Source organism: Gadus chalcogrammus, chromosome 20 (genome assembly GCF_026213295.1).
Source record: "Gadus chalcogrammus isolate NIFS_2021 chromosome 20, NIFS_Gcha_1.0, whole genome shotgun sequence".
NCBI lineage: Eukaryota > Metazoa > Chordata > Actinopteri > Gadiformes > Gadidae > Gadus > Gadus chalcogrammus.
Genome location: NC_079431.1, coordinates 21,459,868 through 21,469,850, shown reverse-complemented (window position 1 = coordinate 21,469,850; position 9,983 = coordinate 21,459,868). Strand labels below are relative to the sequence as shown.

The window sequence follows — 9,983 nt, the reverse complement described above, 5'->3', positions numbered from 1 at the left end:
GCCTCTGTCTCAGTCCCCTTTGGATGCCCTGTCCTTTAAAACGGCGCTCTTATTGGCTTTGGTGTCTGCCAAGCGGGTCTGTGAGCTGACCGCTCTGTCTGTCAGCTCGAGCTGCTTGTTGCTTAACGAGTACAGCTCCTTTGCGCTGCTCAGACCTAATCCTGCGTTCCTCCCTAAGAACATTAATAGTTCTTTCCAGTCTAGAGATATTGTGCTTAAGGCTTTTCACCCCCTGCCTCATTCTAGTGAGGTGGAGGCGGCAGAGGTGGGGGTAAGTCACTCATGTGCAAGTCACAAGCAAGTCTCAAGTCATAACCTTCAAGTCTCAAGCAAGTTCAAGTCACTGTGGTGAGAATCAAGCAAGTCACAAGTCAAGTCATTGCTCAGGTCAAGCAAGTCACAAGTCAAGTCATCCAAAAATCTGATGATCTAACCCAGTTTCCATATTTAAAAATCGGTAAAGAGAGTGGTTCATAAGTTGAGTTTTATTTCAACATTAACAATAACAATGCCTTAACATTAACAATAACTCAAACCATCCAAAACATTCCAAAACCATTATGTAAATAGTTTGAAAATGTTTTTATGATCATTACCTCCAACTTACCAATCAAACGGTCGTACTGCACTCCCCCTCCCCCGCTCCCCGCGTGTGACCCCTTCGTGCACGTGCACGTACTCAAAGCTCGTGACCCAGAGCAAGCTTCTGTTTGTTGTTATCCTGCGGTAGCTACTGGAGCTAGCTAACTAGCTAATCCACATTTGGACCTGGCACTAGAAGACAACCCTAAACTCCAACCTAGCTAGCCTGGCTCGCTCTCGCGCATCTGTGTTCGCTCTCGTGCATGATTGCGCGTCCATGTACTTGGAATGGGTGGAGTCAGAGTCAGCGTTGAAGGAGATGGGGTAGGACCATTTAAGTTGTGTATTTTCAAAATCTGCTGGTGTATCGCAAATCCCATACCCAACCTTTAATCTAACTTTAAAGTCATCAAGTGCATAGTTAAAATTTTTCAGTGCGAGCGAGCACGCGCACGGGACAAGCCCATAAGGCGAAGCCTAGACGTCTACGCCTACAATCATAGAACTAGAGTTATAATATCATAATTATCGTTCATGAACCTTCCTACTTCATCGTTCGACGCGATCCTCCGTTTCCAGGCAGGTTTGGAATTTTCGAAAGCGGTTGAGGTAGGCGGTAACATTTTCGCCCCCAGTACAATTTTGGTGTGACAGCACCAGCTGAATCAGGAAGGTCAGGGCCGCTCGCTGCCAGCAAACACATACACAGACCCACAGCATTGGTCCACATAGGGCACATTCCCATGGAGACCAGCCCTCTTCCTATTTTCTGTCCCTTTGTGCGCTCGGCCGTTATAGCAACAGACGCGAGATGACAGAGTTGCATTATGTGTTGTTTTGCGTTCTCCCCGGTTCGCCTCTTCGTTGAATGAAGATATTTGACCAAGGAGAGGATGAAATACCTTGTGTTAGAGAGACTTGGTGGATGTGTTTGTGCAGTCAAGATGGTGGTGGTAGTGGCGGACAACGCCATTCAACAGGAGAAGCCGAGCAGGGCTACAGAGGCATCGCACCGCACGCACTCACATGCCGACGGGACATGCATGTTGCCATGGTGTGGTTTTGTGGGTGTTGCTGGCCTGTGTGCGACATCGCAGCGTAGGACACACACATACACGCACAATGTGTGTTTCACGGACTGCAAGCTCAAACCATAGCCAGGCAACGGAGAGACCCTGCAGCCACCAAGGACATCAATGGGCCAGCGCAGCTTCTCCTGGACCTCACACCGAGCCCCCCCTTGCATCATATCTCCAATCAGATCCTATAACCGCTGTGAAAAGTTTAGTTTGGTTTGGCCTGGTAATGGTCCAAAGAGCTACCGCTAGAAGGGGATTAAGTGTGTTCTGGTTGGTGTGCCGGAGGAGTTGTGTCAGCCCGCGGCCTGCGCTTAGCGGGACGGCCAGAGTACCTCCTGGAGCAGAGAAACACCAGCTCTGAGACTCAGCTTGAATTAATGTCAGGGGCCCATTGTGTGGTGGGCATTGCCATTGCTGTATATAGATAAGGAAATTTATTTTACAAAGCAGTCAGGATATAATTTGAAGCACAAAGCATGCAAATACAGAGAATCCAAAATAAAGAAATTGACACATGAACCCTTATGGCACGTTTCCACTGCAGGGTGCGGAACGGATCGGATTGCAAAGGTGCGGGTCGGGTCGCGTTTCCACCGCCAAAAGTGGGCGTGACCCGGACTTTGCCCGACCCGTTCCGGCCCCTTTCTCGGGACTTCTCCGTTGGGGTACGGAAAACGAGACCGGACGCCTGAAAGGGTCCCGGGAAATTCTAGCTACACACCCCCTCCATTGATTGGTCGACAGAATCATCACTTCCGGGTGGTGCGGGGATAAAAACAAACAAACAGTAGCCTCGGGGTATTATTCTTTACAATTAACATGTCGCGTAAAACGCTTGCTTGGGCGAACAAGGAGGTGGAGAGGAAGACGTTGTTTACGATGTTAACCTAGCTGCCGCGGCGATCGACATCCGGCCTACCACAAAGGGTACTGTCGGCAGTGGAAACGCGACCTCGGAACTGAGCTGGGCTATACCGCCCCCTCCCTACCGCACCTTTGCGATCCGATCCGTTCCGCACCCTGCAGTGGAAACGCGGCATTAAAGAGCTATTTCACCGGTGGAAATAGGGCTGCACAATATATAGATTTTTTATCGCGATGACGATATTAGCGTCCCACGATGACACGTAGTGTTCTCGCGATATTTTCACGATATCTTTTTTTTAATAATGCATCCGCAAAAAAAGAAACAAGCCCCGCCCATGCAGTATACGCTCTACCTCCGCTGCAAAGCAAACCAAGCGCTCCCTGTACACCTGTCTGCGACTGCGTGAGTCCATCCTGCACACAGCGGCGCAAAGCCTGAAAAGGGGGGGGGGGGGTGTGGCCTCGCGGCAATTTTTTCAATGAATAATCGTGGTAAATAATCGTGATACCAATATTGATCAAAATAATCGTGATAATCATTTTGGCAATAATCGTGCAGCCCTAGGTGGAAATATGAAGTTCATATGAAGTTAATAATTATATGTATTATAAATGTTCAAAAAAAATAGAAATCGGTTCATCCTAGCCTGACAGAAGGCAGAAACAGTGTTTTTATGGTCTCTCTGGCTCTTTCTGGCTCAAAAGTAAGAAATCCTCCAACTACCACAGTGCATTGTGCTCGCTGCCCTGCCCGCCTGTTTCCATTTGGAGGGGCAAGGACCCATTAGACCCACAGCCCATGCTGCTGCGTCGCCTCGACGGAAGGTTACGATTTTTGGGAGTCGCACGTCCAGCCCTTGCGGTGGACGCTAGAGGGTCCGCAAGGACGTAAGGGGTCCGTAACCCCCCTTGCGTTGCGTGAACGTGGAACCATAAAGAGCCCTTTACACAGACTTCAAACTAAAATAACGTAGCCTATGCTCTGCCAATAACATCGGCTACTTTCGGTTAACTACATTGTCACGTTCCGCGGGACTCAAAACCATAGGTGTCGATTACGCCGGGGAAGCCAGGGACGCCGGGGACGCGTCCCCACCAGATTTCGGCATGAATAATTTTGTACCCACCACATAATAATAAAAACGAGTTTAATTATTATGGATTATTACACGGGTCTTCGCTCCGTTCACTTGCATGGGCTCTTCACAACTTTGCGGTGAATGCTAGATATAAATTGACCGCTGTCAAGGAAAACAAAGGACTTTTTGCCTATAATGACGTCTTTGGTATCTATTTCTCTGCTGATAAACACTACGAATGATGGTAACAAATAAATTGTAACAAGCCACACCATGTGAAGTCATTTTTTCGTTTTGGCAAGTAGCCGTGTAATAAGCGGGATAATATATAGAACGTCGCCGGTCGAATTTAAGCCCCTTCAGTGGGAAGCAATTACCCTCGCTGCGCGTCGGTGTCCGGGCTTATTTTCCCGATAATGACCGGCATTCAATACATTATCCCTATTATCCCTAGTATTCGGTTGCTAAGCGACGTCAACGACTTTGGCGAATTATTTCTCTGCTGATCAACGCTACGAATGATAACAAATACATTGGAAAAAGACACACTGTGTGAAGTTATTTTTTCGATTTGGCAAGTAGCCATTACTAATAATACCAATACTCTTTGGCTGGGATGATGAGGCATCAGACAATCAAGTAATTTTAGCCAGAATACATAGGTAAGAAGCACCAAAGGTTGCTAGTACCATGGACAGTATCAGAACGATAACCTGTTGAACTAAATGGATGTGGTAGGCTACACCACGGGATGCATCTGCAGACCACTGCCACATAAATAAAGGTAAGACACGATATTTATTGCTTAAGATTTGCTGGTGCGGTGGTGAGGTCTTTTGTGTTTTTTGCACTCAAGTGGTCGGCTGTTTTAACTTGCAATTTATAGTCGGTGGAGTCAGTCTCTTGTTGACACAAAGTGACTTTTGGTCATTCTTGAATTCTGGAATAATTGAGGGGGGGAGTTCATGAGTTTTGGTCAGAATGCCTGATGTAGGCTAGTTTTGATGGAATGCGTGTTGTGAATTGAGAACAGCCAGCTCCTGATGTGATACAGCGTTCAGCTGTGCAACAAATATTTTTTTCTTTTTCAATCTTGACGACTTTTGTAGTGCTGTGTGTAGCCACACCTTTAGCCCTTCTGAACTTAAACACGCACACAGCAAAAATCACAGTGTACATTGTACTCTATGGGTGTACATTTAACACTCATTTTTGGGTATATATAGGTCCAAGAGTTCAGTGTTCACTGAACACTGTTAGAAGAGCAAAATATGTACTCCAAATTTAGAGTTACATTTGAACACTTTGAGAGTACAAATGTACTCTATTAGTGGTACTTTTGGGCACTCATTCAGTGCTTCCTTACACCTGCAGTGTAAACCTAGAACCACAGAGAGAGAAAATATGTACTCCAAGTCAGTGCTTTGTAGCACTTCGCAGAGCTGATTATTTAATACTTCTAGAGTGAGAATGTACTCTGACTGGTGTACAGCCAACACCTTTGAGGTGAATTATCAACACTTCATGAATGAATAGTCTACACATTAGATTCTTGAAAACATATTTTTATTGATGCTGCTGTTGTTACAGTGCATACATATATAATATAGTTAACATTATAGTTAAACTTTAATTATTTTACATCAAGAACCATATTTAATTTTACATTTATATGATGTAACAAACAACTTGAAAATAAATAAATAAATAAATGTGTCCCTGTCAACCAATTAAAGGGGAATTCCGGTGTAAAAGGGATTTGGGATATGTTTTGTATGATAATGAGTTGAAACGTTCGTTTTGGAGCACAAAAAAACGCATATAGACGCTTTCTTCAGTTGGCTTTTTTTAGCCGATTCTATCAAAACGCTATAAAATTGAAACAATGGGGGCAGTGGTTATGGTAAAAACTAAATTGCTATTTTAAACCATTTAAAAGGCTAGAAGTAGCCCGACACTTCTTTGGTAGTTCAATAAGGGTATTAACATATAAAACGAGGCAATGAGAACTTTGTAAGTGTACAGATTGTTTATTAAAAAGTACATTTTATACACACAATACCATCAGTAGATCACCCGTCGACGCCATTGTTTTCAAGACTCGATAAGCAGAGGTGTATAGTAACGAAGTAGATGTACTTCGTTACACTACTTAAGTATTTTTTTTGAGGATTTGTACTTTACTTGAGTTTTTTTTTTTATCAGGACTTTTACTTTTACTTCACTACATTTATAAGTTAAATAATATACTTTTACTTCGTTACTTTGACATTTGCCACCTCGTTACTCGTTACAAATTAAAACAGTCTCTGCATGAGATTCCGAGAGGACGAGAAGAACCACGTACGGTACTCTCGCGAAGAAGGTATAAATACGGGATGCGCGCACCGCGCGGGGGCGGCAGAGAGATCACTACAAACATGGCAGCCGCAGAGCATGTGGATGAGGGAGACACAGAAGACGACGCACAGAGTTCAACAGAAGTCGACGACGGACACCCGTGGTCATACCTGGAAAGTATGTTCAGCTACCTCGGGATGCGGGCAAATTCCTACCGAATGAAGTGCATGTTATGCCTTCCGAAGTGCCACGAAATAAAGGCCTTCAAAAGCTCCCCGTCCAACCTCAAAAAACACATCCAAGTAAGTGCATTAAGTAAGCAATGTCATTTCATGTGGCAGGAGGGATATACAAATGTGTAAAACATAGTTTTAGCTAACATTACAGGCAAGTTGCTAACGTAACGACGTGCTAGCATGGTTGCGTGCTAGTAGCAAGTTGCTAACGCTATGTGCTAACGTTAGCAACTTGCCCGTATCACACGTGTGGTGGTGTCGTGGACAAATAAACCTACGCCACACACACACGCACGCATGCACACAAGTGTTATGCAGGAGTGTCAATAAACAGGGTTAGCATCTCGAACGAGGCAGTTTTCCTCCTGCATGATACATTTTTAATATCAAGTGCTTCACTTGTTTTTTTAATGAAAAATACACAAATAAATCATACAAAATCTGTAACTTGGAAGTTAAGCAATAGGCTATTGAAAATGTGCCTGTTTGTTCATAGGAACTGTAGTAAAATGGCATGCTGTTCATTAAAATAGCTTTGTGTTTGTTTTTTTAAATTGTATTTGTTGTACAGCAATTAGATATCCAAGCTCAGTGTCCTGTATGATGTTTTAGCTTTAAATTATTTGGTATTTTTGAAAGATAAAATATAGTTGACAGTTGAGCAACATTTCTTTTTTTTTATTAATGTTGGACATGCCCACAAACGGGACATCAGGGTGAAAGGGGTTAGAAATCCAGACCTGTCATTGTGGTAACTGTTGAATGATGTCTTGAGTATCATTTGAACTAATATTATTATTTCTTTTAATTTTGTGTTTTTCATGTAGAGAGCACATCCACAACATCTAAAGAAATATGAGCAGCTGACCTCACAAAAAAGAAAGAGGGCTTCGGAAGCTGGGACCTCCACCCTCAAACAGACCACGTTGCTGGCTACCCGATCCATATCTCAGAGTGCTGTTGACAGGGCCATTGTTAAGTATGTTGTCAACAATCTCCAGCCATTGTCAACTGTCGAGAACGAAGCCTTCAGAGAGCTTCTCACAGATCTTCTTCCTACTGCCAAAGTCATCACACGGGTCACCCTGCGATCAAGGATTGAAGATTTAGCAAAGTCTATGAAAAACGTGTTAACTGAGGAGATGAGTAAAGTGGACCACATCGCCACCACTACAGATTGCTGGTCAGTTAGGAGAAGGAGCTTCCTTGGTGTGACTGCTCATTGGGTGAACTCTACAGACCTAACTAGACGATCAGCAGCCCTAGCTTGCAGACAGCTAAGAGGTTCCCACACCTTTGATGTTTTGGCCACCGCACTCAATGACATCCATACTGAATATGGCATCAGGAACAAAGTTGTGAGGACAACAACCGATAATGGCTCCAACTTCCTGAAGGCTTTTCAAGTTTTTAGTGTGGACAAAAACAATAATGAAGCAGAAGAGAAAGAGGATGAGGAAGGGAATGAGATGGAGGGAGTGGAATTTGTTGACATGACTTCAATCCTTGTTGAGAATGATGGCTTTGAGTTTGAGCTTCCGAAACATCAACGATGTGCTTGTCATCTGCTCAACTTGGTGTCTACAGTTGATGCTGAAAAAGCAACAGCCAACGATGGATACAAAAAACTGCAACGCTCAACATTCAGCAAGTGTTATGGGCTGTGGAATAAGTGTGGAAGATCCTGCCAAGCAGCTGAAGCTGTGGAAGATGCCTGCTCCCTCCAGCTGCTACGACCAAACGCCACCAGGTGGAACTCAATGTTTATGGCTGTGGAAAGGCTCCTCAAGATTCTGAGAGAGAAGGGAGAGCCAGCTTTGAGAGAGATCTGTGCAGAATTGAAGGTGCCAATGTAAGTTTGAATTATGTATTTATGTATTTTTATTTTATTTTTTGGGTACAATATTCATGCATAATTGTAAAACAGTGGTTTGTTTTCTCCCTAACAGGTTTCATCCAGTTGAGCTCACTTTCCTAAAAGAGTACTACACCACCATGAGCCCTGTTGCCCAGTCCATCAACATCCTCCAAGGAGAAGTGGAAGTCCAGATGGGATGGCTTCTTCCGACTATTTCCTTGCTGAGCAGCAAACTGGAAAAAATAAAGATTGCACTGAAGCACTGCAAGCCGCTGGTTGAAGCCATTCAAGTGGGCATCCAGAACCGTTTTGGTGAAATGTCAAGAGACCCTGAATTGGTTGCTGCAGCGATTCTCATCCCAAAATTCAAAACGGCCTGGATCAAAGATGATGCTACACTGAAAAACGGTAAGACAACATGGAGAAAATAAAAGGAAGAAAATATCCATAAAATTAAATTGTATCCATTAAATTACAAATCTAATGCACCCTTACATTTTTTTTTATTATTTTATTACTCATTTCATACACCAGTCTAATTTTGAATAGTGGTTGAGCCAATATCTAAGATGTCTAATTGTCAGAGTCAAGACTTGTGTTTTTCTCCTTATCTATTCCCTGATTTTGTGTAGCCCACCTGCAAGCTCACACTGCCTTGGTTGTAGATCAGTTATTTTCACAATTTGTCACAACTTTTTTTCTACTTTATATCTCTCTTTTTTTGTTGCTAATTTTGGCCTTTTGTTTCTGAGTGTTTTTTGTCAATGTAATATTATTTATTCCTTTAGAATTATGGAAAATGTCATAAATGTAATTAAATTTGTCCAATAAAAATGTGACTGTACTAATGCTAGTGTCACCCTCCCTGTGTTTCAGGGTTGGACTACATCAGGGAGCAGTTGGAGGATCCTTCTATTTCAGCAGAGGCTGGATCTGGCTCATCTGATGAGGGAGACTTCTTCCACATCCTGAAAAGTTCCCACAAAACACCAAGCGCCACCAAGCAGCTTGATTCGTACCTGGCCTACTCAACAGACGACATCAAGATTCTCAAGACGTTTCCTGTGGTTCTCAAGTTGTCTGTCAAACTCAACACACCTCTGCCTGCTTCTGCAGCTTGCGAAAGGCTGTTCAGCATAGCAGGTCTCATCTTCAGCCCAAAAAGAGCACGGCTAGCTGCAGACACTTTTGAAAATCAGCTTCTGCTGAGGATGAACCGCAAGTTCAACTTCTCCACTTGAACCAGAAAGTTTGTTTGTGTGGTGTTACTGTGCCTCAGCTCATGAGGATTCCCCCAACATAGTTAAAAAGTGGTTCTTATGTTAAAGACATTGTTTATTTTTGAGTGGTATTCTATACCACATTTCATTCACCTGAAAAAGTGAAATAAAAAACAAGGGGAGAATAATTTTGGGTTGTTTTGCTTCCTTTCATGCGTACTATAAAATACTTGTACTTGTACTTTTGATACTTGAGTATATTTTTTCACAAGATACTTTTGATACTTAAGTACATTTAATGTGAGCTACTTTAAGACTTTTACTCAAGTACATTTTTTTTAGGTGACTTTAACTTTTACCAAAGTAATTTTCAGTTATGGTACTTATACTTTTACTTAGTTATTTTTTTCAAGTACTTTATACACCTCTGTCGATAAGTAGATTGACAAACACAGAGATTGTGACATCCATCAGCAACACACAAGCTCTGGCGGCATGCCATGGGACCTTTAAAAATACCTTTTAAAATAAAAATTATCAGGATACAATTACCCTGTGAAACTTCACTACACGATCCACAGCTTCCCGGATACTGATTTTGACAGCTCCCTTCTTTCCACTTGGAGGTGGTGGCAGGAGGTAGACCAGCAGGAGAAGTGAGGCCATGTCACTATCCCAACCTGAAAAGGGAGAGCACATACTTTATGCATGAAATACACCTG

The 9,983-nt window shown here is 43.1% G+C and overlaps 1 protein-coding gene across 3 annotated transcripts; it reads left to right on the top strand.

Annotated features, from left to right (window-relative positions):
* The first annotated feature begins 5,459 nt into the window (after positions 1 to 5,459).
* On the top strand, positions 5,460 to 9,635 carry LOC130372953 (uncharacterized). 3 transcript variants are annotated; one of them, XR_008893437.1, is made up of 4 exons: positions 5,460 to 6,249; positions 7,011 to 8,027; positions 8,133 to 8,449; positions 8,918 to 9,635. XR_008893437.1 is itself a non-coding variant. In XM_056579116.1 (4 exons), exons 1-4 carry the CDS (start codon positions 5,986 to 5,988, stop codon positions 9,280 to 9,282), a joined length of 1,971 nt encoding a protein of 656 aa, XP_056435091.1. In that variant the 5' UTR covers positions 5,460 to 5,985; the 3' UTR covers positions 9,283 to 9,635. The 3 variants fall into 3 exon arrangements, 2 of the variants coding, with proteins under 2 accessions (XP_056435091.1, XP_056435092.1); XM_056579116.1 differs by having other exon boundaries at positions 7,011 to 8,035; XM_056579117.1 differs by having other exon boundaries at positions 5,460 to 8,027.
* Positions 9,636 to 9,983: the final 348 nt, after the last annotated feature.

Coding starts and splice junctions, on each gene's coding strand:
- LOC130372953 (XM_056579116.1), top strand. CDS start 5,986: ATGCGCGCACCGCGCGGGGGCGGCAGAGAGATCACTACAAACATGGCA. Junction 6,250..7,010: donor ACCTCAAAAAACACATCCAA/GTAAGTGCATTA, acceptor TTTTTCATGTAG/AGAGCACATCCACAACATCT. Junction 8,450..8,917: donor TGATGCTACACTGAAAAACG/GTAAGACAACAT, acceptor CCTGTGTTTCAG/GGTTGGACTACATCAGGGAG.